The 25,675-nt window shown below is 33.3% G+C and overlaps 6 protein-coding genes across 10 annotated transcripts; all 6 read left to right on the top strand.

Moving 5' to 3' along the window:
* The first annotated feature begins 860 nt into the window (after nt 1-860).
* Nucleotides 861-2,351, top strand: LOC110795274 (uncharacterized). Its single transcript, XM_022000280.2, has 2 exons — nt 861-1,645; nt 2,066-2,351. The coding sequence occupies exons 1-2, from the start codon at nt 1,297-1,299 to the stop codon at nt 2,221-2,223; spliced, it is 507 nt and encodes a 168-aa protein (XP_021855972.1). The 5' UTR covers nt 861-1,296; the 3' UTR covers nt 2,224-2,351.
* Nucleotides 2,352-3,392: 1,041 nt separating this feature from the next.
* LOC110795195 (uncharacterized) lies at nt 3,393-4,721 on the top strand. The gene is made up of 2 exons (XM_022000178.2): nt 3,393-3,928; nt 4,418-4,721. The coding sequence occupies exons 1-2, from the start codon at nt 3,487-3,489 to the stop codon at nt 4,561-4,563; spliced, it is 588 nt and encodes a 195-aa protein (XP_021855870.1). The 5' UTR covers nt 3,393-3,486; the 3' UTR covers nt 4,564-4,721.
* A 3,822-nt stretch (nt 4,722-8,543) lies between these two features.
* On the top strand, nt 8,544-12,403 carry LOC110795259 (proline-rich receptor-like protein kinase PERK2). 2 transcript variants are annotated; one of them, XM_022000268.2, is made up of 8 exons: nt 8,544-9,010; nt 9,751-9,840; nt 9,948-9,992; nt 10,098-10,142; nt 10,809-10,844; nt 10,970-11,023; nt 11,118-11,171; nt 12,068-12,403. In XM_022000268.2, exons 1-8 carry the CDS (start codon nt 8,701-8,703, stop codon nt 12,151-12,153), a joined length of 720 nt encoding a protein of 239 aa, XP_021855960.1. In that variant the 5' UTR covers nt 8,544-8,700; the 3' UTR covers nt 12,154-12,403. The 2 variants fall into 2 exon arrangements, with proteins under 2 accessions (XP_021855960.1, XP_021855959.1); XM_022000267.2 differs by having other exon boundaries at nt 8,546-9,010; nt 10,800-10,844; nt 12,068-12,399.
* Nucleotides 12,404-13,502: 1,099 nt separating this feature from the next.
* On the top strand, nt 13,503-15,230 carry LOC110795190 (uncharacterized). The gene is made up of 5 exons (XM_022000175.2): nt 13,503-13,823; nt 13,980-14,027; nt 14,292-14,345; nt 14,454-14,495; nt 14,928-15,230. The coding sequence occupies exons 1-5, from the start codon at nt 13,514-13,516 to the stop codon at nt 15,020-15,022; spliced, it is 549 nt and encodes a 182-aa protein (XP_021855867.2). The 5' UTR covers nt 13,503-13,513; the 3' UTR covers nt 15,023-15,230.
* A 968-nt stretch (nt 15,231-16,198) lies between these two features.
* Nucleotides 16,199-19,949, top strand: LOC110795258 (uncharacterized). 3 transcript variants are annotated; one of them, XM_056831603.1, is made up of 5 exons: nt 16,199-16,599; nt 17,927-18,214; nt 18,430-18,480; nt 19,013-19,060; nt 19,501-19,949. In XM_056831603.1, exons 1-5 carry the CDS (start codon nt 16,281-16,283, stop codon nt 19,584-19,586), a joined length of 792 nt encoding a protein of 263 aa, XP_056687581.1. In that variant the 5' UTR covers nt 16,199-16,280; the 3' UTR covers nt 19,587-19,949. The 3 variants fall into 3 exon arrangements, with proteins under 3 accessions (XP_056687581.1, XP_021855957.2, XP_021855958.2); XM_022000265.2 differs by having other exon boundaries at nt 16,200-16,599; nt 19,004-19,060; XM_022000266.2 differs by lacking the exon at nt 19,013-19,060 and having other exon boundaries at nt 16,200-16,599.
* A 1,912-nt stretch (nt 19,950-21,861) lies between these two features.
* On the top strand, nt 21,862-25,303 carry LOC110795257 (uncharacterized). Of its 2 annotated transcripts, XM_022000263.2 has the most exons (7): nt 21,862-22,240; nt 22,619-22,663; nt 23,427-23,717; nt 24,323-24,364; nt 24,509-24,559; nt 24,851-24,907; nt 25,023-25,303. In XM_022000263.2, the coding sequence occupies exons 1-7, from the start codon at nt 21,928-21,930 to the stop codon at nt 25,043-25,045; spliced, it is 822 nt and encodes a 273-aa protein (XP_021855955.1). In that variant the 5' UTR covers nt 21,862-21,927; the 3' UTR covers nt 25,046-25,303. The 2 variants fall into 2 exon arrangements, with proteins under 2 accessions (XP_021855955.1, XP_021855956.1); XM_022000264.2 differs by lacking the exon at nt 23,427-23,717.
* Nucleotides 25,304-25,675: the final 372 nt, after the last annotated feature.

Below are 25,675 nucleotides of genomic sequence, written 5' to 3'. Positions count from 1 at the left end.
ACCACGTAAAATCTCTGTGTTCTTTATTATCATCTTTCTTGCTTTTGTTATAACACCGCCAAACTAAAAGAACCTACAAATATTTCATCTAATCATTTTGACATTTAATTTTCTTATAAGTGGCTTAGTGGGAGATTATATACACTTTACCTTAAAAAGAAATTGTACTATTCATTTCAATTATGACTTTTGATTAGTAACATTTATATAATTGATTAAAAAAAAACTATAACTAGATCGACAAAAAATATATATCATCCAAGGCAGGATATATACACACTATAAATAACCTAACCTTAATGATAAGCCTACGGAATAATAAATTCGTGTTTATAATTACTACTATTACGTACCTATGGCTTTGAGTTTCACTAACAATGAAATGCGGAAAATCACCAAAACCATTAATCAATACTCAATACTATGTCTTACGAAGTATTTCTTAGGAGGTGTTTTAATTTCAAGCTAGATAAACACAATCCTTTAACTCCATAAGTCCCCATTTAATTGTTTCGGACTTTGTTAGTTTCAACAAAAAATAATTTTTGTTTTACATTCCTTTAACCATACAAGAAAGTAAACAACGACGTAATTAATGTTAAAATTTTAATCTATAAAAATCTAAATCTAGAATGAACCATATAAAAATCTAGTAGTAAAGTGTGTAGAAATATCTAGCCAAAACAATGTCTAGAATTTACTTGAAAAATATCTAGTTAAGTGTCTAGAAAAATCTAGTCAGGGAAGGAGGTAGAAAATTCTAAAGAATGAAGATGACCTATATTGAACAACTATAAATACGTTGTATTTGCATAAGTTTAGGGATGAATATTGTGTTACACTTCTTATTATTGTTGATATATTATTAAGGCCCATCAAAACTCACGCGTGCGTCCTCAAATTTCTATCAATTAAATCATTAATCATTTTCTTTAAAGTGTTATCCGTCGAAACAGGAGGAATGAACCTAAAATCTATCATATGTGGCCTTTAATTTCCTTGGTGGCCAAGTGGAGATTTTGACAATATACACGTGGAGTTTTGACATTTAATTTTCTTAGTGGCCTGGTGGGAAATTTTTGATAAACACAAAGTACTCCGTACAAAACAAATACTCTAAACATCTTCGATCGTGGGCGGCATATATATACTATTCTTTTCAATTATGACTTGATTTATAACATTTATAAATACACTATAAATAACCTAGCTTGTTTCCATCTCTTAATGAAAAAGCCTACGAAATAACAAATTCGAGTTTATAATTTATATATTACTACGTATTAAGAGAGAAAAATGAAGATGATGATAATGGTAGTGATGGGAATGGTATGTTTGTCAATGACAATAATGCCCACAAAAGCATTAGACAATCCAACGGGGTTACCAATTTGTTGGGCAAAGGTCGATGATTGCCTAACAAGCGCAGGTTTAGATGCAGCAGATCCTACTACTAACTACGCATTGTGTTGTCCAGTAATTAAACCGCAAGTAGCCAATGCAACTTGTTTTTGTAGTATCAAGGAATATATTCAAGATGTTCCTAGTGATCAACCTGCCGTTCTTTCTTCTACATTTGAAGTTCTTGCAAATAGGGTTCTTGGTGATTGTAAATTTACCTCTAGTTTCGACGAATTGTGCAATGGTACGTACGTATATATTATACTTTCTCTGTTTAGAAATAAGTGCACCACTTTGACTTTCATGTTGGCTGATGCACAACTTTGACTGTTAATATCTTTAATTTTTGTTTGCCTCTTTGTTAAGATCTAACACATGAAATATATATCCCGTGTGAGAGTCTCACGTTGATAAAAGAAGAGGGAGTTAATCAGTTAATAAGGACCAATGGACTAATCCCCTTATTGGCATATGGTTTTAAGGTGGAACTTTCGTTGGATTTGTTAAGTGGTCTCTCTCTTGATGATGGACGTGGTCAGACCCGTATTTAATACTCTTTATACAAAAATGATTGTTTTGGTTGACTTTATACAATAATATGGAAATTAAATGTTAGATTCGTAAAATGTAGTATTGGAAACAATTAAATGTTTATTCCATGCAGGTGTGAGTAAAACCGAGAGTGTAAGTGAATCAAGTGAGGCGGTGCAGCACCCACAGCACCCAGGAATGACAAAAAATGGTGCCACCAAGATTGAGCGATCCGTTTATGGATTAGTTCCTGCTGCACTCTTTTTTTGGACGATGATAATGTCAGCTTAATTAAAACATGGATTATGTATCATCTTAATTGGGACGTTTGGAATTAACTATATGCACTTATCATTACTGTTTAAGAATCTGTTTGCTATTGATTTCAGTTTGTATAAGGGATAGTTTTAAATTTGAAATTATGTATGGTGATTGGTGAGTTGGTGACTCACTCTCTGCATGCATGCAACTATGCAAGTATGCAACATTTTTTTTGAGCCCATTAATACTTGAGATTCGTCACTTTTATTGATGTTGGCTGGTCTTTTAAAATTGATATATCGGCCCAATTCAAAGTTTAAATAATCAAGATCAACTGAAAGCCCATACTATAGAAGGCCCAATAACTGATTTACATAATGTGGCCCGTGGGCTATCGAAAATAATACGTAGTATCACTTTATCAGGGATGAGCAGCAAAAAAGTGGGCATCCAAAAGTAACTTCAAAAACTTGCTCGGAATCCTGTTGCGACAGATCTCGATTCCGATTCTCGAATTGTGGAGTTGAAATCTGTTGGTAACCTGATCATATCGGTTATTATTTTTAACCTATTGCAACAAGTTCTAATTTTGGTTTCCGTTTCCAGAAACAGGTTACAAATATCTTCCAATTTTAAAAAAATTTGGCACGCTATCTTGTGTTGGGCTGCTCAACGGTAATGCTCACCCCTAACTAGGGCCATCATAAACTAACTTGATTGACCGACATTCAGTAAAAATCGAATTGACCCATGAAAAAATTGCATTATATCCCGTGTGGATACAGATATACAATAATCTGACACAAAACATGATCAATTACATATTTACGCACAACTTATAACAAATCGATGAGTCGATTTGACACCATTACATTCCCCTACCTATTATATGTTGGTAACAACCACCAAGTACTACGTAGTATCCTAGCAACTATTAATTTCAATTTAATAGCAGGTAGCTTTCAGCCTTTTAGGCCTTAGTTGGAAATTACATGTAAAAATAAACAGTCAACACCCCTAACTTCATCGATCGTGCCCATCAATAACGAACCATCTTCTATAGTTAGTGGCATGCACTCTTACCTAACAATTTAATTAGACAATTAATTCAAGAAAATATAATAAAATACAGATGATTAAGAATATTCGATTAATTAATTCTTATCAAGCTACTATAAATCATCTTTACTCGTCTGTTTATCATCATCCTATCAACCCAATCTTAAAAATAATTAGTGTGTGATCGAATTTTCTCAAAAAAAGAAAGAAAAAAAAATTGAAAAGAAATTGAAAATGGCAAGTGGGAAATCTTTGGGTATTAGTGTTACAATGTTGGCTTTTGGAATAGTATTATTGGCAATGGCAATTATACCCTCATCTGCACAAGAAATTTCATCTCCAACTAGCCTTCCTAAACCAACTCAATCTATCCTTGATAATCTAAATGCAATTCCAACATGCATAAAGAATATTATAGAATGCATGGCAACTAAATCAATTAGTGAAGATGGTTTAACTCAAGATCCAACAAAGTGTTGCTCAGTTATCAAAACTGAAGTAGCAAATGCAACATGTTTCTGTAAATTGGAAGAAGTTTTGAAAAACATGACTAGTATTGCCCCTAGTCCTTCTTCTTTTAATGTGCCCAAAGTGACCTTCTCTCAAGTCGAGCTGGAGTACAATAAGCTTTTCGAGAAATGTGATATTGACACCACTTTCGATGAATTGTGCAACGGTACGTTTATACTTCCTCCACTTTCTTGTACTCCCTCTGTTTTTTTTTTTTTTTTTGTTACGTATTCCTTTTAGGGTGTTTCACAATGTTTGTTACGTGGAAGAATCTTTTCTTTTATAAACTTATTATATTATCATTTTTTGTACCATCTTTTAATTTTAATTGGCCAATTTTTTCAACTCATTGAATATCGTTGCAATTTCCCAAGTATGTTAAGTTAGCAATCTTTGCGCTTTTCCATTATTGGTTCATTTTAATAAATAAAATAATCTTATTTGTTGTTGAAATGATTAGTGCAGTGAGGTTTTACTTGAGTTTATTTTTTTGATAAAAAATAAAAAAATCTTTATTATACGTTAATAAACGTGCAAAATTCCAAACGTAACAAACAAAAAGAAACGGAGGGAGTACGTAGTTGTAACGTTTCAACTTTTTTTTTTTTTATGTTGAATTAATAAATGTATATATACATTTTTTTTTCTTTTGCAGATGTTGCAGATATGAGTGGTGACAGTAAAAGTGGTGATAGTAAGAGTAGTAATAGTAATACTACTAATGGTGCTAACAAGATTGCATTGGTTGGATTACTTCCTGGCGCACTCTTCATTTGGGCGTTTATGATGATGTTTTTATGAGCGATCGAATTTATTCATTTGTAACGTTACTTGAGTTGTCGATACAAGAATGATTTTTGTTGCATTTTGTTTTCTATGATTCTTTTTGGCGAAGGCTTGTATTCCAAGATCATTTTTATTGAATAATAAGGCAGTATGCCCATCCTATTTCACACTTTCTTTTTGACATGAACGAAACAAATAATTTTAGTGTACTAAAGTCTTCACCTCTCAAATCTCAATCATTCAACAATTAAATTTTTAGCTTTAAATCCAATTCTTCACCATCCATGTTTTCAAGCTAAGGTACGTTGTGAGAACGTTGCAATTATCTCTATTAACTCGAATAAACATCATATATACGGACCCATTTTACTTTGCACATACAATTTATCATTCATCCTTATCAGATCTATATACTTTAATTTGTATATACATCGTAGATCATAAAGAACTATTTTGCCCATACTAGGGTTTCTAAACTAGTTTTATTAATTGTTTGGTCCGTTTAATCAAACTGTTTAGTTTATGTATGTTTGACCCTAAATTAACACCCATGTTTTATGAAGGTCGTTTGACAGAAACAAAATCATATCGAATTGAGGGTAACCAACACAACAATATGACTCCCATGTGTGTTCAAAATTAAAATTAAAAGCCATATTGCCCCATTCCTAGTCTCATTTAAAAAAAATATCATAAACTCTGAAAATCACCATATTTATACGTACCTTTGTCGTTGTTGTAAGTCTTGTAATGATTGAGCATGAAGTTTTAGTCTCATATTGGAAAATTTCAGCTTAAACAACTAGTTTTATCAATAACGTAACAACAATTAGTACATCATCAATTGCAGTAATACCTTCTCAACTTCAGTCGACTTGCCAGTTTCGACTAGCTAGCTAGCCATCGTTGCAAAACATAAACTTAGTCTCGTTTGGAATGTTTCAATAAGTACAATACAATATTATATACTCCCTACGTTCTTGAATATTTGCATCAATTTGACTTTTGTACTAATTCTACATTAACTTTGACCAAATTTTCTTACTAATATATGAATATCAAATGTTATTGTGTATATAATATGTTGCTAGATTAGTCTTAATGTATATTTTTCAAATATCCATTTTAACAACATTATTTTTATAAGGTAGTTTTTCACAAAAATATGATTTTATAAGATAGTTTTTGACAAATTTGCCTTTTTTTAAATTTTTTTACTAATATGTAATGGCATATAATTACGGTCAAATTAGTGTTTTGACAAGTGTACGTGTCGATCAAACTGTTGCAACTATTCAGACATAGAGCGAGTAATACTCTTATGTGAAGTTTCAATTAAAAAAAAAAACACTATAAAGGCCCTAACATTCGATCGTGGCAGCATATTGTAATTAATTACTACGTAATTATCATATATACTGGTACTGACCTAGTACTTTTGGGTTTTAATCTTTAATATATCATATCCCATTGATTAATTCTTCTTAGGCTTCGTTCCTATGTAGTACAAGTATGTTGTATAAATCAACTTCAGTTCATACAAATTAAGTACAAAATGAGGGGTGCTAAATTATACATAGAAATAGGATTAGTGATGGTTTTAGTAATGATGTGGTTATCCATACCAATAACACCGTCATTAGCATCAACAGATGACTTAGGTCCTAGTGACGTGTTTGCTAGGACACTACCCTGCTGGGATAAGATTGTGCGATGTTTAAACACCACCTTTAAAGAAACAACGTTGTGGGACTTAATTGATCCTCTTTTTAATACGACTCACGTACTTTGTTGTCCCGTTTTCCAGCAACAGGTGAGTGTTGATAAACGGTGTTTCTGTCGCGGTGCCCTTGTCATTTCTGAATTTGATGACTCGCATGACTCTACTATGAATCAAGTCTTGTCTACGTGCAATATCACTAGTCCTGTCGATGCTTTGTGCTCAGGTAAATCCATGCATAGCTTAAATTAATATGTCGTAAAATTAAGATGGTAAATATGAAATTACATTTTACATAATAATTTATAAGGTGCAGGTACTTCTGGACGGAAGATTGCATGGGCTATGCTATTCTCCCTCTTATTCATCGTCTGCACAACTTTCACGTTTTAAGGACATTGCAAGCATGCATGCATCTTATTCCGATCCAATTCTTCGACCTCCTTCTATATTGGATTAATGGAATTATATATATCTACCCTTTTCTTCTTCAAATATTCATTATAATCTTGAAGCTAGGTTGCTGCTGATCAAGTGCGCATGTGAATTGAATTCTACAATGAAATTTGTACTTGTACATCGTGTGTGACACGTACATATATTTCTTTAAAATATTTTTTCTATAATTGCATTACAAGAATTTGTATCTTTTACGACAATCTAATTACGACGGGTCAAAAATTCCGTCGCAAAAGACTTTTGCGACGGGGCTAACAACCAAACAATGACGGGAATATCCGTCGCAAATGTCTTTTACGACGGGTTTACAACGGGTTTACGACGGGATTTTCTATTAACGACGGCCCCCTTTTATGACGGGTTCGCGACAGGAAATCCTGTCGTTAATCAACAATTATTGGCCTTTCGCGACGGGATTTCCTGTCGTTAATAGTACAATTTCTTGTAGTGTTGTCTTTTACTTATACTATATATTTGTAAAATGTAATTGTTACCGTGTTAAAATAATTACCTGGTGCCTAATTTAATAAGGCAAGGTTAAAGCTTTATTTGACAACCTATTCCAAACACCTTAAATGATAGGTATGCTAGAATTTTAAGTCACCTTAAATAATCATAAGCATACAAGTGGTTGACAAGTACAGCAACGACAAGAGTCCTAGACAAAGTTTAAGGTTCCGAAATGGTTACTAAATAATTTGGTATACATTGCTACTAAGTAAAAGAAAATTTTGGTTAGTTTTATGTATAATATTTTATTAGCTAGGAAAGAAATTTAGTCCGATTGCCTTAACAAATATAAATGGCTCGCAACAAAGAGAAAAAGGGACTAAAGAGTACAATGATACCACACATAGCCTTGAATTAATTAACCAACCAGAATTCCAAGAATATTTGGTGAATAAATTACAAAGGAGAACTATTAGCCAAGCGTACATGATTGATATACCATCTAACCTCATATAGAGCACGTAATATATTAGGTTCTTTTGGGGTTAATTAAAACACTTCTTAGCATAACCCCAACAGAACCTAAAATCAACTAAGAAGTGCTAGTTTCACACCGTTTTCATACTATTTATAATTTTATATTACTTCATACTTTAATACGAAGTACTTTAATTATTATTACTCCCTCCGTCCCTTAATACTCGACCTGTTTTGACTTTTTGCATTATTCACATAATTCACTTTGACCCTATTTTATTTCTAGTATATGAAAATAAATGTTAGTATATAATATATTGTTGGCTTCATCTTACTATATATTTTCAACATATTAATATTTTTATAAGTTTTTATAATAGGTAGTTAAAGAAATTGGTGGTCAAAGTTGTGCATTGACATACGTGTCCGGTCAAAATAGGTCGAGTATTAAGGGACAGAGGGAGTAATTCTACTACTAGTTTATTAAGTAGTTATTGAATCTACTACGTAGTAGAATTCATAATATGAATCATTTATAATTTTAAAAGTAGAAAATTGGAGATCGATATATATATTTAATGGTTAAATGATATATTTGTGCCGGTCCAAGTCAACTGATGTTGCCGAGTCACAGTGGTCGTCGCGTCTCGACCGATCCACGTAGTTTTCCGAGGATTAGCCGGCACCATGCTTGAGCGTGAAGAACTTATGATGGAGAAGCATGCGGGCAGCTAAGAGAATGCGTGGAGTACTACGTACTATCATACAGGGTGTAATTGGCCGGCATAATACGTATATGTCTACGTGATGAACACTAACATTATAACATATAAATATATAATATAAACAAGATCGAATTTCAATAATAAACGCAACTTCATATATTCCTGAAAGCTAAGTGTATATACGTGACTTTAACTTAAATTCCCCGTGTACTATAAATGTATGATACAAAAGTTCGCAAATAATAATAATCCATCATATACAAAACAGTAAATTCTCATTAATTCATTATATCATACATAAAAAAAAAAAAAGGCAGGAAAATGAAAACATACGTTACGGTTGCTGGAATAGTGTTGCTCATGTCAATGACATTTATGCCCTCATCGGCGCAACAAAATTCACCGTTTTGCTGGAACAGGATCGAGACTTGTCACCGTGGTGCTGAAACACCGGCGGAATTTCAGCAAGTGTGTTGTCCGGTCGTTGCACAAATAGTAACCAATGAGATGCCTTGTTTTTGCAGCATCAAGTCTAATGTAAATGCTACTGAAGTTAATGGTATCTCTGTGCTTCTCACTATGTGCAATATCAACGCTTCTTTCGATACAATTTGCCCCGGTGGTAACTCCGGTAAGTATCTTAGGTTCTTTGGAAACAGATTTCAGTCACCTTTAATAATTAGGGTCAACTTATCAATTTCAGCTTAATTTCAGTCAGTCACAAAGCCTTACTCTAACACAGAGTAACTATTTATGAATTAGGACTTGTTTGGTATACATACGTGCGTAGGCGGGAAAATGTTACTCCGTAAGAGTTAGTAATGAGTATGGACTTGTGTTATAAATTTGTCAAATGTTAAGAGTTAGTAATGAGTATGGACTTGTGTTATAAATTTGTCGAAAATACGCCAATTACTTCAAATATTTCAATTTTTTTTCCATAAATTTTTATTCACACCCAGTAAGGCAGTAACACGGTACCACCAATTGATAATTAATGGTATGAAAATTTTAGCGACCATATTGCAATAACATGAACATTATGTTGTTACTTTTCGGGGAAATTACGCTTGAATTTACTCTCGTTATCAACATTATTTATTATTGTTACTGAATGGCCGTTAGTGTAATCATTGAGGATAACGTAGTTATCCTAGATGCTAGAATATCGTGGGTCTGTTGTGAGCTGAAATGGCTCAAGGAGTTAAGGGTTTGTTGTTAAGCTTAGATGTGCATCACCCTAAAGCTATTAAGTTATTTTGTGAATAACATAGTTATCCTAGATGATAGAATATCCTCAATATTAATCTTTATATGATAAAAAAAAATAGAAAACGCATAATAATAACATTGCAAAATTTGAATCTCAAGGTACCCCGGGAAGTCCATCAATTCCACCCCCGGGAACTCCATCTATTCCACCTCTGTCTCCAACTCCCACCCTTTCTGCTCCACCTCCAGGTACGTTCAATTTTTAGTTTGATTTTTTTTTTATTTTTAATCTTTTTTTTTGGTAAAACAAAAGACGTACAATTAAGTCAATTAATCTTGCAACTTTTGTTTTAAAGGTCCTAATTCAACTCCTAGCTTAACTCCATCGGCCCAGACACCAGGTAATTATGTACCATTCAACTCTTTAACAATCTTTAGACTATATTATAATTTATAATTCGACTCCATATTCAGGTTTTATTAACCTAGCAATTTTTGTTTTGAAGGTCCTAATTCAAACCCAAGTGTAACTCCTTCAGCCCCTACACCAGGTAATTCCTCCTTTGTAAATTTCATTCAATGAATTTACTATGAATGATTCTCCCGCCTATTAGGTTAACCAAGTTATCCTATCTGTTTTAATCAACAACTACGTACCTTAAATTCAAATTACACCAAGTATGGAGTATGTATGATCCTTTATGCCACTACAAAATTATGCATTATTAGAGACGGATTTTGAGACGGATACTAAAAGCATCTCAAACTTGAGACGGATTACTAAAATTTTGTGTCTAAACTAAAATTGAGATGGAATAGTATATGGAGTTTCAAAATTTTCGTCTCAACTTTATAATGGATTTGCCGAAATTCCGTCTCAAAAATTTTGAGACGCCTTCTATAGAGACGTCCTATTTACGTCTCAAATCTGTCTCTAATCATCATTTTGAGAGTTTGGCTTATTTAGAGGCAAAAGTCCTCGTCTCTATAAGAGGGCAGTCCTTTATGTGTATGCATGACTCATACCATACCTTCAAGCATCAAATTATTAAAAGAACAAAATCAAGTTCCAACCCAATACTACATGATCACATTAGTCTTGATTCCAACCATATATTATACGAAGTACATAATTCTACTAACCAAATACAACATAAACATTCTTCATAGCAATTAATTAATCTTATCTTTTTGAATTGAACTTGAAGGTGATGCAGGAACCCTTGCGCCAACTCCAATGATGCCACCTCAAGGTAATTACATTTGTGATATATTGGTTTGGTAGATAAGTTCTCACTTTTCATTTAAGAAAAAAGAAAGAACAAATGCTATATACGTAGTAGTATATATTAACAGTTATTACAATTTTAAATTGAAGGTGAAGGGCCAAGCATAGCTCCAAGTACTCCAACTCTAATTAACCCACCTCTAGGTAAATTCATATATATTCCCCTTTTTTGTTTAGGTATAACAACTTTTACATTTACCTGGTTTAAAATTTGTATGTTCTGGTTTTAAATGTGAAGGTTCTGCAGAAAGCCCTACTGCTTTGAGTCCTACAACTGATGGAAATACCACAGGTAATTAGTGTTGCACTTGTTTTTATACACCTTTAAATAAATTAGTCTGTGTTTATTCACATGCTTTTCACTCATCTAACGTGTTATAACGGATGCAAAGAAAGATTAAATTAACGTAATTAAAGAACGCAGAGATTTAACGTGGTTCACTGACAATGTGTTAGCTACGTCCACAGGCAGAGGGGAGGAATTGAAAGTTTTATTGATCTTGAGGAATACAGATTACAAAATACGGCTAGGTTATGACATAAAGAGTTTATATAGTACTCTCTAGACAGATGCGAAAAAGCCCAGAAAATAGGCCCAAAACAGATAACCCGTGTCCAAAATAACACATACCGTAAAGTTCGCAAGATCCCCGTGCTGGGGCCACTACAAAATAATCATTTTATAGAGACGAGGAATTTCGTCTCTATATAGTCTAAATCCGTCTCAAATTGATGCTTAGAAACGAATTTGAGACGGAAATAGGGCGTCTCTATAGAGGGCGTCTCAAAAAAATTTGAGACGAAATTTTTACAAATCCATTACAAATTTGAGACGGAATTTTTGAAATTCCATATACAATTCCATCTCAGTTTTAATTTAGAGACGAAATTTTAGTAATCCGTCTCAAGTTTGAGACGTTTATTGTATCCGTCTCAAAATCCATCTCTAATTGACGCATAATTTTGTAGTGGGCGTTGCAGTAAGGGGCTTAACCGATTCAAGGCATTATCTAACATAACACATTGACCTTATTTAAATTAGTTGTAACTCAAACATAACAAACTTTGTTTTTCCTGAACTAATCTTACACGATACACAGTTAATTAATTAATTCTTAAAGGATAAGTATTGTTTGGCCAATATGTTAATTGATTTTTGACAAAGTTGTCATTTTTATAACTTTGCAGAAACGCCAACTAGTGCTGCTAACAAGATTGCGATGGCTGGATCACTTTCTGGCCTACTTGTTCTCATGACTTATGTCCTGTTTTAGAAGATGATCGATCTGAGTTTCTTTTAATATTTAGAATAAGATACGGAGTACTTCGTAATGTATGTATACAGGAGATTCTTTTGGATTTCCCAAATAGAGTACTATCACATCATTTTTCTTTATTGCTATTTTTCAATGAGTATTTTATTTTATACAAATGCTTTTTAAGATCGATCTATTAACACGTATGTAGTTTTATTTTATTTTTATTTATTCGGTGCGAATAAGGTACAAGGTTATTATAAATGGCAATGAAGGAGAAGGATTGAACATGTGACGTATCATATCCATTAGCCATTGTTTACCACTAGGCCGGTTAAGCGTTTGCGCCACCTACCGCTACGTATCCACTTTCATCTGGGAGAATTATCGGAAAAACTCTCATACGGAAAAACTCAAATATACCCTCCGAGATAAGTTGCCCTCGAATGTTAGGGCCTCCATGGGATCCAAATCCAAAACCATGAAATTACGAAAATAACCCCGACGACAATCTCAAGATGGGCTTCTAATTAAGTCAATCTCGGGGGCCAAGCTCAAGCTTCTATAGGCCCAATGATTACACACCCCTAAAATCGCAAATATTTACCAACAACGTAACGCAATCACAAAATCATATAGTCCTAATTAAATATTCAATGGTCATATCAGTTTTGAGGTATTCCATTATTCAATTCCCACACATACTCTAGATCTCTCTCTACTTTCTCTCTCTAACTTACAACACGCAACTCACTTGAGCGTCAGAGAAGGTTTATCGGGAACACCCCTGGAAGTAGCACAATTTATTGATTTTGTAGCTAGGTCACGATTTTCCCAAGGATATGACATCAGTCGTCCACTCAGACGAGTTTCCCACTCAATTCAGTACTTAGAATTTCTAAGCAGAAACAATAAGTGAAGTAGCCCACAAATATTATATCTTAGCCAATCTCCCTCATGTCTCGCTTGTCAATATGGAGGGATAACTAACATTAGCCCCAACTTACATGTAGGTTATTCACTCAAATAAACTCTCTTTTTTTTAAAGGAACTAAAATAAGCTTATTAGTTGGCCTAATATCATAATATGGGACACCAACTATCCTCAACTCACACTGATTATTCATTCAATCAATTAAGCTAATACATGGGTTATTGTTCACTCAACTAAGCTCACACGTCGGTACGTTATTCACTCAACTCAGGTTAGACTGGATAGTTAGACAACTTATAATTGTGTACTACGTCGTATTTCAAAACTACGTGAAGAACACTAACACGTACATAGAATCAGTCAATAAAATCTAGAAGATATATTATGAACAAAAATTAATTCCAATGCTAATCAAATAATTAAACAATTCGAAGAGAGCTAGAAATGAAGGCAGCCATGGTATTAGGAATAATAATGTTGACGACGTCAATACTAATTATTCTCTCATCAGCACAAGAAGATCTCCCTGGAGAGTGCTGGAAGAATATCGGAGCTTGCCGGAATGACGTCACAACACAGTCGTCGGATTTCCTGAAAGAGTGTTGTCCGGTCATCGTGAAAGAACTAAACACTAACACTATGTGCTTCTGCGGTGCTAAGAAAATTCTTGCACAAAATTCATCCCTAGCCAATCACGTCTCTCAGCTTCTCACAATTTGTAACATTGGCGCAACATTTGACACAATTTGCCCTAGTAAGTGTCTCAAATTATACTCCATACTACGGAGTAACTTCTTCCCCTTAATTATATATTATACGTACTATCTCCGTTTATAAATGATTTATAAATGATGTTAACGAGAATAATTCAATCTTTTAATTCTTTTTCCTTTTAAATTAAAAAATGAAGGTACTGTAGCTCCCAGCCTCGCACCAGGTCCGATGAAGCAATCTTTAGGTAATCATCTTTCAATTTTATTCTAGTTAGTACTGATAGAGTATAAAATTAATCTTGAAATTTCAACCATCGACTTTATTATCCATTTTGTTATCGTGTTTTCATTAAAACTTACAAAATTGACAACAATACATAACATTACAAGGTACTACGTAGATTTTACTCAAAAAAAAAAAACATTACATGGTACGGAGTAGATAAAATAACACTCCGTCAAATATTACTCCATGGTTATTAATCTTTTAATTAAAATTTAAATTGAAGGTGAACCGTCAAGCAATACTCCGGTTATAATGATGAAGCCGCCTCCTTCTCCTGGTATTATTTCCCTCTTTCCAATTTGTTACTCAAGTAGATATTTTTCTCTTAAAACTATATATGCACACTATGTGCTTTGATTTTAAAATTGTGCATTCAAATGTGAAGGTTCAGCCGATAGACTTACTGCAACTAACACAGATAAAATAGGTAATTTCTTTTACTATACTTCTATATATATATCATCCGTCCCACTTTACTTGTCCATATAAAATGGAGTATAATTGTATAAACCCTTTTGGTCAAAAGGGAACAATTAAAGAGTACGTAGTATAAATTACCGATTTCTGATCGACTTATATAATTAACTACGTAGTATAAGTTCTTTACACTTTGGAAAATGTGTCCAAAGTATAAAAACTTTGACCGTAAATTCCCACCATTATATACATTAAAACGTTACATGTAAGATCTTGTTAGATTGGTCTCGGGATGTATTTTCAGAATATCAAATTTTTATAATTTTTTCACATACGAAATTTGATATACTAGTAATTAAATATTACATTGGAATCCGTGCAAATAGTAACTGTAAAGATCTTTTTGAAACGGAGGTAGTACTTTGTAATTGTATCTCTGCAGAGACCAATGAATCTCAACCCGGTGTTGTTAACAAGATTGCTATGGGTGGATCACTTTCTAGCCTACTTGTTCTGTTGACGTATATCTTGTTTTAGTGGATGGATGATGGATCTACATGCATATTGTATACAATATTCTTGGATTTCACCATGTAAATTTGTAAAGTGTGATGATTTTTTTTGTCGATCTTTGTTTTTGGTTTCTTGTGATGATTATGTATATATGTAAAACTTTAATGGAAAGACAAAGACACACACAAAATTGATTGTATAACCTCGTCCCTTTTCCTCCAAAGAAGTAAAAAAAAATATTGGGGACGTTGAACTTTAGTTGTATAACCTCATTCATTTTTGTAGAAATTATGTAATTTTTTTTAAAACAATATGACATCTTCTTCCGGTCATTTTTACCTGAAAATGATTTCGAATTGTAATTTAAAATTAATGTATAAGTTTAAGGTTGTAATTGACAAAATTAGAAGATTGAGGTTGTAATTGCATGACAAATATAGAACTTTATTAAGTTGTATTAGTCAATAACATATTGTCGTTTCTATTTAGCGAGTCTGAATTTCTGTCTCACATTTGTGTATCACTTATGCACCACCCTTTGTTATTGGCTAAGAAAAAGTGACACATAAGTGGTACCCATATTATGGGACAAATGATTATATTCATACTTCATTTCAGCCCGATGCCAAGTACGTATTTTGATGAGGTTGAGCTAAGACCAATCTTCCAACATTCAAAGAGAATATAATGGATATAAAATACAATATATATGGTGATTACTCCACCAATTTTTATCTATATGAGGTTAAGTTCTATTAGTTAACAAAAGTCATTGGCATATATATGACTTTCTTTACACCAATGATGTTTTGGACTAGTGGGATTGGGGGCCTGTGTACCATAGCCCATAGGTCTCATGTTCGAATTCCCGCCCTCATTTGTTATTTTTATTGTTCTTGTGCCTCATTCACACTTGAAAAATATGACTTTCTTTACAACATTAGTTATAAATATTATCTAAATTCTTTTAAATGATTAATGACGTGATAAATTATTTTGTCAAAAGGCATACTTCGTAGTATATCGGTTGGCCAACTTGAATACAATAGACTTTTACAAGTGGCCAACTTGTATTAATTGAAGAACATCAACGTGACTAGCTCTTCGATAGAGAAGAAGTCGATCTAATAACTTATTATTAACTCTCAATTTTTTATTTTTTATGATATCATAGAAAAGGTACACCTTAAGAGACTTTTCTTAAAATTAATTAGCCTTTTTGTTGATAATTTCTCACCACATACTCAAACATACATCAAATAGAACCAAAAAATTAAAAGCGATGAGAAAAAGCGACATAAAAATGGAGGTGGCGCTTATGTTCGTCGGAATAATAGTGTTTTTATCTATGACAACATTATCGGCACAAGAAGGTTTCCCCGGGGAGTGCTGGGAAAGGATTGAGAATTGCACGAGTAGCTTAACGCCGGGAGAAATACAAGAGCAGTGTTGTCCGGTGATCACCCAAGAGATAAGCGACGAAAGGGAGTGTTTTTGTGGCGTCAAACCACTTGTTCTTCAAAATGTTACAATTGCCGACACGTTATCTGACTTGCTTACACTTTGTAGCGTCGCTTCTTCCTTTGACACATTATGCCCTGGTATTCATATATCCTCCCCTTTTATTTCCTTTATTTCTCGAAAATGGCATCAATATGAGTATATATATACTTCCTATGTACGTATTTAGTTGATATTCTATTCAGAAAGTTAAACATGCATAGTCATGTGAGATCTTGCTTAATTATGATTGAAAAATATTTTTAAAATATCAACTTTTGATAATTATTTATGCATAATTAAAGATTTTAATGATAAAAATGTGAAGTGGCAATGAAACTAAACAAATTTGTCAATTAAATAAGAACGGATGAATTATGTGACAACATGCATAACATTATCAATTCCTTTACAAACATAGATGTTAAACGGGAGTAAAATCTTTTACAAACATAGATGTTTTTAGAGTAATTTTATTTTAAATTTTCTCCAAAATTATGTTAAAAATTATTTGAGTCACTAGCTCATTTAGCTAGGAAGTTATAATAACCGTGAAGATCATTTATCTTTATCCATATTTTATTATATTCACCCATCTTTTTACACATGTCACTTTTCCTACTTAATTTGTTTTAGTATTTGTGCAAATAGTAACTATAAAGATCAGTTTGAAACGGAGGTAGTATGATATATGTATTCGTCATATCATTACTTCATTAGTTATACATTTATACCATATTGTTTAGTACTCCCTCCGTCCCATATTAGTTGTTACACTTACCTTTGCACAAAGTTTTAGGTGATAAGTGGTTGTTTAGTTATCAAGTGTTTTTTTTATTGAAAAAGTAGATGTGATAGGAGTTAGTGTGGTATTTTTTAATTGAATGAGAGAGGGTGTGGGGACCAAAAAAGTTTTAGTGGGAAAAGAGAGACAATATGATAATTGTAGGGTCATTCCTAATTTAGATTGTAAACAACTAATCTGGGACGAACGAAAAAAAAAAGTGTAACAACCAATCTGGGAAGGAGGGAGTATATACTAAGTAATTCTTATCATTGTAATGACTATATATTAGGAGAATAACACTACAAAAAATTGTACTATTAACAACGGGAAATCCCGTCGCGAAAGGCCAATAATCGTTGATTAACGACAGGATTTCCTGTCGCGAACCCGTCATAAAAGAGGGCCGTCGTTAATAGAAATTCCGTCGTAAATCCTTCGTAAACCCGTCGTAAATCCTTCGTAAACCCGTCGTAAAAGATATTTGCGACGGTTATTCCCGTCATTGTTTGGTTGTTAGTCCCGTCGCAAAAGGCTTTTGCGACGGAATTTTTGACCCGTCGTAATTAGGTTGTCGTTAAAGATACAACTTCTTGTAGTGTAATGTGGTTATTATTAATTTAATTACTCTCAATACTCAATAGTGAAGTTTGAAGAAGCACCATGTTGGATAGAGATCAATGATTGCATCGGAAACAACGTCAACGTTAGTGAATCGGAGCCACAGTTTGATCCATCAAGTCCGATGTTCAATGCAACCGAACTCTTATGCTGCCCCCTCATACAAAAAGCAGCAAGAATTGAGAAGCAATGTTTTTGTAGCGTCAATACTTTTATTGAAAAAAATCCGACGCTTGCAAAAAATACTACTGACATCTTGTCTATCTGTAGCATTGCCGATTCCGCAGCTTCTCTTATCGACCTTTGCGTAGGTAATTAATGGCATGCAAACCACTACTTCAATTCCGTCCACAAATAAATTATTCAACCTACACAAACTATGAAGGTTATTTCGTACGTACTTTTATTTGTGGACGAAGGGAGTACTTCGTATTTGCTCTAACCTTTAGATATTTTTCTCACAACAAAATGTTTCTTGTTTATAATAATACTTCTAATGCTACTAACTAATTTTCTTTCATTTAAGTTGAAGGTCCTTCCCCAAGCCCTGCGCCAACTCCATTATTGAGGACTGAAGGTAATTAATTGTGCATTGATTTAATTTGATAACATACATTACAAGAAATTGTACCATTAACGACGGGAAATCCCATCGTTAAAGGCTAATAATCGTTAATTAATGACGGAATTTGCTGTCGCGAACCCGTCATAAATGGGGGTTGTCGTTAATGTAAAATCGATCTCGTCGTTAACCCGTCGTAAAAGACATTTACGACGGTTGTTCCCATCTTTGTTTGGTTGTTAGCCCCGTTACAAAAGGATTTTGCGACAATATTTTTAACCCGTCGTAATTAGATTGTCACTAAAAATACTTATTCTTGCAGTGATAACATGTTGATCACAATTTCTTTCAAACGGGTCACATGACACATCATCCACCTAGTTAACATGGTCTAACGTTTAAGTTAGTATCAGGGGTCTGATATGAGACAAGCTGTTTTAAAAAAAGCTACTTAATATACTAAAAATATAGGTTGTATTTGTACGTAGATAAAGAGGTAACGCGTTTTGGTTTTGATAGTGTGGTTTAAAATGTGAAGGGTCTTTAGAAAGCCTTAAAGCTGCAAGTCCTTCAACAGAAGAGAGCAAGACTACAGGTAATTTATTTTCTTCTACTCTAAATTCACTACAAAAACTTGTATCTTTTATGACAACTTAATAGCGATCGGTAAAAATCCCGTCGTAAAAGGACTTTTGCGACGGGGATAACAACTCAAAAAAGACGGGAACAACCGTCGCAAATATCTTTTACGACGGGTTAGTGACGAGATTTTCTATTAACGACGGCCCCCTTTTATGACGGGTTCGCGAAGGAAAATCCCGTCGTTAATCAACAATTATTAACCTTTAGCGATGGAATTTCTCGTCATTAATAGTACAATTTCTTGTAGTGATTGAAGCACATACAACCACGTTACGCATGCAGGCCAATATCTCTATTAATTGTAACAAAATAATTTTAAGTTTTTTAATAATTTCGCATGCATCGCGTGCATATAAAACTAGTACTAAATATTTAAAACTCTTTCATCTACAGCTGAAGCAAGTTCTACCAACAAGATCACGATAACTGGATCACTCTGCATTTTACTTGTTCTCTTGACAAATGTCTTGTACTACTAGACTATTACTAAAATGATCTATGGCCGTACCGTATTCTTTAATTTTCAAGTCAAAACAACACTTACGTACACATTAGAAGATGATTGAACTAACTTTCCCAACTGATCGAATTATAATAATGCGAATATTTTTATAAGTATGTTATTTTCACCATCATCTACACCATGCATGTATAGTTGTATACATAGTCCTACGTATAACTCTATGGATGTACGTAAGGAATACAATCTAACCCTTGGAGTATAGTAGGTTGCGGATGTATTAATATATGGAGGATAAGCCTCCTAGCTTGAAGTCGAACTTTGTAACTTAAACGTACCTTTTATTTTAATGTACTCAGCTTGCGTAAAAGAAAAAAATAATTTACACTCTTTCGTTTATTTATTTGCATTGCCAACGGTATATATGTTATAATTGAGGTGCTCCATGAGTCCATGCACGAAGAGTCCCACATTGGAGAAAGAAAAAAAAATAAGCCCTTTATAACTCAACGTATCGGAGTCAATTCATCGTTCACCAATTAGTAAAAAATAATTTGGATTATATACACAGGGTCACAGGTACACAATGCTCAACGTTCATCCGATAAACATGCTCTTTGAACCCGGCCTCATCATTAATTAATTAATGATCATGTAACTAATTTGAACATCACGAGTAACATTCTACACCATGAGAATTTGTATCTTTAATGACAACCTAATAACCAAACAATGATGGGAACAACCGTCTCAAATGTCTTTTACGACGGTATTTTCCATTAACGACGGCCCCTTTTTATGACGGGTTCGCGACAGGAAATCCCGTCATTAATCATCGATTATTGGTTTTTAGCGACGGGATTTCCCGTCGTTAATGGTACAATTTCTTGTACAGCACCAAGTCTTATGACTTGAATTTTGCTGCCATGACATATGCTACACCTAATCTTAAGATCAGACATATCAGTTTGTAGCATCGGAGTGGGTAAGTATTAACAAAGTCTTAAGAGTCTTGAAAAAACTAAAACTCTTCTTAAGACTCAATGTGTGAGTTAAATAAAAAAATAAAATAGATGTTACATTATTTGAGATGTTTTAAAGATGTTTAAGGGATAAAGTTCTAAATTTAGATGAGTTAATTAAGAAGTCGTACCAAAATTTAATAAATCAAATATTAGTGGAAAGACGATATAGCATATGAATAAAGTCCTAAAACAAGATTCCTTAATGTTGTAAGGTTTTAGAAACTTTCGTAAATTAGAAGATGTCCCAATTACTTGCTTAATTTTTGCTCAATTTCATCATTAGTCAATGGGCCCAAAAACATGGCATTGAGGAATTCTTCAGGACCAGTCACTAAAACAATCCATCAGCTACCTTTGGGAATATAATGACACTGACAATGGGTTGACTAGAATAAGAAAACAGGATGAATTTACGAGTATAATTCTTATACTATGCTTCTCGAATAGTACAGTATATTTTTTTTTTGGTTGAAAATGTCTAGTTGAACCGGTATGAATATCAAGAATTTGTGTCTTTAATGACAACCTAATTACGACGGGTCAAAAATCCCGTCGTAAATACCTTTTGTGACGGGGCTAACAACCAAACAAAGACGGGAACAACCGTCGCAAATATCTTTTATGACGGGTTAACGACGAGATTTTCCATTAACGACGGCCCCATTTTATGACGAGTTCACGACAAGAAATCCCGTCATTAATCAACGATTATTGACCTTTAATGACGGGATTTTCCGTCGTTAATGGTACAATTTTTTTGTAGTGTCTTGACCCTCTTTTAACCCGCATTGATCTTCATCAGACCCGCTCAATAACTAGGTCTATTCATGCAACCTTGTGAATTGGAGATCACAAGTTTGTGCGCACTTCACCATCTTGTGCTAGCTTAAGAGTGGATATATTCTTTTAATTACCTTTTTCTCCTACTCTCAATCATCGATCAACCTATGTAAATGGGCTAATTAATATGTGAGATTACATGTATATATGGGAGAGGTGTTGATTCAGTACGGTGTTTTTGCTTACCAATAAGTACCAGAGATCTTCCTTGCGAGCATTTAGGGGTTGAAGAAATCAATCTGACTATAGTTAAGTGTCAAAGTTTACCAAATATATTTCGTACTCAAGTGAAAAAAGAATCCTTCAACACTCTACAAGTTGCTCAATGTTTAAGGGGGTAAAAAACTACAACTTGTTATTTCGTGACTATTTCTTTTTGGCCCTAACTAGGCTATATATAAACATCGGATTAGACACATTAACACAACAAAATACAGCCATACAAAGAGATAAAATATATAGTCACCATAAATATTCCAAAGAGAGTAATTAAAAATGGGAAGTGATAAACAAATGAAGGTGCTAATGATGGTAGGATTTGTATTGTTCTTAACAATTACAATACAAGTAATTCCATCTTCAGCACAAGTAGAATGCTGGGAAAGGATCCAACTTTGTTTAGAAGGTACGGCGTCACAAGCTGAATTCGAGCAACAGTGTTGTCCACTTTTGTTGCAAGAAATAACCAATGAAAGAGAGTGTTTCTGTAGTATTAAGCCTGTTTTTCTTCAGAATGCAACTATTGCTGGTGCTGTTTCAGGGCTTGTTTCCGTTTGTAGCACCACTTCTTTCCTCAATTTTTGCCCTGGTAAATATATTTAAGATATCGTTTTTTTTGTCCATTACAAGACTTTGTATATTTAATGACAACCTAATAATGACGGGTCAAAAATCTCGTCACAAAAACCTTTTGTGACGGGGATAACAACTAAACAATAACGGGAATAACCGTCGCAAATATCTTTTACGGCTGGTTAACGATGGAATTTTCTATTAATGACGGCCCCTTTTATGATGGGTTTGCGACAGGAAATCCCGTCGTTAATCAACGATCGATTATTGTACTTTAACGGGGAATTTCCCGTCGTTAATGGTACAATTTCTTATAGTGTTCGTTTTTGTACTATTTTTCATAAGGAAAAAGTATAATTAAATTTACTTGATTTTAATTTTACTTAATTCGTAGGTGATGTTTCAAGCCCTGTAGAAACTCCACCTTCGCTACCACCAGGTGATTTTTTTTTTTATCAAGTGTGTATGCATGCATTGCATGCAGCTCAGGATGATCATAGAAATACTTTCGTACTTATTTATGCTAATAAGACTATTTGGCTACACCAACTGAAATGTAATATAAAGGAAACTAAGAGCATCTCCAATGGTTGTAGCTAGGGACTAGCTTGAAATTTATAAAAGTTTCAAGCTAATAGCTAGACCATTAGAGTGAAAATAACAAATTAGCTTGGCCAAGCAAATTAGCTTAAACAAGCTAATTTGCTTGACAAGTAGCTCCCAAATTTGCCAAATAAATAATTGACAAGTGGAACAAGTAGTACCAATTTAAATAACAAGCTATTTGCTAGCCATTGGAGCATAAATTAGCTAGCTTATAAAATAGCTTGAAATCTTATGTGCCATAACAAGCTAATTGTCAAATTAGTTTACCATTAGAGATGCTCTAATAAGTTAGCTAAGTGAATTTAATTAAAAATACAATAACAGAAGCAGATAAGTTACTGAAACTAATAAAGATACCTGATTAATGAACTTCAATTTTCACAAGCATATTTTGCTTTCTCTTTACCCGTACACATTCTATTTTTTGTGTTCCTCTTTTTCGTGTCACGTGTCTTACGTACTCTCTTTACGATAACCTTTTATTTCTTTTACTTCACGTTATGCAGACGATTTCTTACCAGTTCATGTTAACCACCTACCTAAATCATTTTAGAACTAAGATTTTGTTTTTGTTGTTGTTGTCGTCGTTGTTATAGTGCAATTCTCAGAAGCGCCATGCTGGGAAGAAATTGGCGAATGCATACAAAATAATAATAAACTGAGTGAAGAAGAACCACATTTAAACCCATCAAGCCCGACGTTTAATGTGACGGAATTTGTATGTTGTCCTCTGATGCAACAAAAAGCAGTGAACGAAAAACAATGTTTTTGCAGCATCAACACTTTTGTACAGGAAAACCCCTCCGCCGGACCTAATATTACCCTCTTGTTGTCTGTGTGTGACATTATTGCCCCTTCTCCTAATTCTCTTAACAACTTCTGCACAAGTAATTACTCTAACGCCATATTCATCTTTTTGTTCTTTTTCTTTGGAAATGATAAAGGTCGTAACATGCGATCTTTAAGCCGTGTCACAATGATGACATGACATGTTTATGTGTCATGAAATAAATTGGAAACTAAAATATTTAACTTATATAACCTATTATACATGTTACAAAAATAGGTAGGAAAATCTTAATATTCTAATTTGTTTCCTTCTTTATATCGACAACCTTATTTACATATTTTCATAGTAAAAATATTGCATTTGTAGTAAAAATATTTTGATGATGCATAGCCTACGTGGCGCTTATATGTGTCAATTAAACTGCGACACATAAGGTTGCGACAACTAAAAGTTATCGCAACTTGTAACCTTTATCATCTCTTTTTCTTTATGCACTGGATTACTTTTTTTTTTTTTTGGGGCTAACAAGCACCTTTTAAATTTTAACTTTTGCTAACATGTACTCCCTTTTACTTTGTTTTTACTGCAAACCACTATAATTTCCCAGAGAAAATGTAACTTTTGTGTAACATGAATTTATCAAAATGTATATCAAGTTTTGTCAAAGTCAATTGATTTATTTTGTCAAATTTTTTATTGAAGGTGGAAGCACTCCCACAACTCAATCGTTGCCGCTTCTAGCCGGTATATATTTCGTCCCTCAACTCTATGGACCTAAATAATTTAATTTTGAATTTGTCTTTAAATTTGCTACTTGCTAGTCACGGATCAAAAACATCAATTCGTATTAATTTATCTTTTATTTCAATTTCAAATTCAAAATTGAAGGTGAAACTCCAAGCCCTAGTCAAGCTCTTCCTCCAATGATGCCATCTCTAGGTAATTTCTAATTTTACTTTTATTAATTAATTTACCAACTATCATTAAATGTTGTCGTATCAAACATGTACAAATCAAAGTCGATAAAGTGATTAATTAAATTCCACTTCAAAAAATAAATTGAAAACTCATCTAGGAACAGAGGTAGTACGTATTATTTTGTTGACGACTATCATCCATAATATACTAGTACATTATGTAGGTCGATAAAATAACAAATTTAAAATGCTATGTACATATAAGACGTACTAGTACTTATTAAGTTATTATCTCGTGGTTATAATTAAATAGGGCTAATGAAGACGCTCAATGAAGGTGTAAGATTTGCATCTGAAGGGAATAATGCAGGTACACCGTACATACTTATTCTCCTTTGTTACGTTGGTCTAGATTTGCTCGCTTTATTCTAAGTAACCTAACATATTGCCATTTTTTTAATCTCGATCTTCTGAAATTTTTGAAGGTGAAGCTCCAACCCAAGCCTAACTCTAATGGTGCTGAAATATGTGCTGCAAATAAAGATTACGAATGATGAGTACACTCGATCTTTATATGTTGATGAGAGATGCTCATACAAAAGTACTTGTATATTTCTATATGCTATTATATGTATGTAATTTGTAAACTTATATTTTGTGTGTCAGTGTGTGTGTGTTTTTCTTTGTACGTTTTGCCATTTCTTAAATAAAATCATAATTCTATGTAAAGAAATTGTAATGGAATATAAAACTTATCCTTCTTTTCTTCAAATATCTATTCAGAGACGTACTTGAAACTCAATGTGACTAACACTACAATGTGAGGTCTTGTTTGATTCGTCTCAACAAATACTTTAACAATATGAAAATTTTATAATAACACGTAACTAGAGATATTAATGATGTAAAATGTGCACTGACATTTGTGCCAAAGAAAAAAGGGAAAAAATATTTAGATTCATAGGGAGTACATTAATTAAGTACTCGTACCAATTAGCTTAGTCAACCAATAATGATCATTACAATTGTACCACATACACTCCTTCACCTAGCTTGAGGCTTATTAAATGATCATTACAGAATAATTCTTCTAATTAATGAAAAATTAAACGGGTATTTTCATTTCTTGTTTAGTCAA

This window comes from Spinacia oleracea, chromosome 6 (genome assembly GCF_020520425.1).
Source record: "Spinacia oleracea cultivar Varoflay chromosome 6, BTI_SOV_V1, whole genome shotgun sequence".
In the NCBI taxonomy this organism is placed as follows: Eukaryota; Viridiplantae; Streptophyta; class Magnoliopsida; order Caryophyllales; family Amaranthaceae; genus Spinacia; species Spinacia oleracea.
This window is presented reverse-complemented; position numbering and strand designations above follow the sequence as displayed.

Excerpts from the sequence above, each read along its gene's own strand:
- LOC110795274 (XM_022000280.2), top strand. The coding sequence starts at position 1,297 with ATGAAGATGATGATAATGGTAGTGATGGGAATGGTATGTTTGTCAATG. Across the intron at positions 1,646-2,065 it reads TTTCGACGAATTGTGCAATG|GTGTGAGTAAAACCGAGAGT; the intron begins GTACGTACGTAT and ends TATTCCATGCAG.
- LOC110795195 (XM_022000178.2), top strand. The coding sequence starts at position 3,487 with ATGGCAAGTGGGAAATCTTTGGGTATTAGTGTTACAATGTTGGCTTTT. Across the intron at positions 3,929-4,417 it reads TTTCGATGAATTGTGCAACG|ATGTTGCAGATATGAGTGGT; the intron begins GTACGTTTATAC and ends TTTCTTTTGCAG.
- LOC110795259 (XM_022000267.2), top strand. The coding sequence starts at position 8,701 with ATGAAAACATACGTTACGGTTGCTGGAATAGTGTTGCTCATGTCAATG. Across the intron at positions 9,993-10,097 it reads TCCATCGGCCCAGACACCAG|GTCCTAATTCAAACCCAAGT; the intron begins GTAATTATGTAC and ends TTTGTTTTGAAG. Across the intron at positions 11,172-12,067 it reads AACTGATGGAAATACCACAG|AAACGCCAACTAGTGCTGCT; the intron begins GTAATTAGTGTT and ends ATAACTTTGCAG.
- LOC110795190 (XM_022000175.2), top strand. The coding sequence starts at position 13,514 with ATGAAGGCAGCCATGGTATTAGGAATAATAATGTTGACGACGTCAATA. Across the intron at positions 14,028-14,291 it reads TCCGATGAAGCAATCTTTAG|GTGAACCGTCAAGCAATACT; the intron begins GTAATCATCTTT and ends TTTAAATTGAAG. Across the intron at positions 14,346-14,453 it reads GAAGCCGCCTCCTTCTCCTG|GTTCAGCCGATAGACTTACT; the intron begins GTATTATTTCCC and ends TCAAATGTGAAG.
- LOC110795258 (XM_022000265.2), top strand. The coding sequence starts at position 16,281 with ATGAGAAAAAGCGACATAAAAATGGAGGTGGCGCTTATGTTCGTCGGA. Across the intron at positions 18,215-18,429 it reads TCTTATCGACCTTTGCGTAG|TTGAAGGTCCTTCCCCAAGC; the intron begins GTAATTAATGGC and ends CTTTCATTTAAG. Across the intron at positions 18,481-19,003 it reads TCCATTATTGAGGACTGAAG|GGTCTTTAGAAAGCCTTAAA; the intron begins GTAATTAATTGT and ends TAAAATGTGAAG.
- LOC110795257 (XM_022000263.2), top strand. The coding sequence starts at position 21,928 with ATGGGAAGTGATAAACAAATGAAGGTGCTAATGATGGTAGGATTTGTA. Across the intron at positions 22,664-23,426 it reads TCCACCTTCGCTACCACCAG|TGCAATTCTCAGAAGCGCCA; the intron begins GTGATTTTTTTT and ends TCGTTGTTATAG. Across the intron at positions 24,908-25,022 it reads ATCTGAAGGGAATAATGCAG|GTGAAGCTCCAACCCAAGCC; the intron begins GTACACCGTACA and ends AAATTTTTGAAG.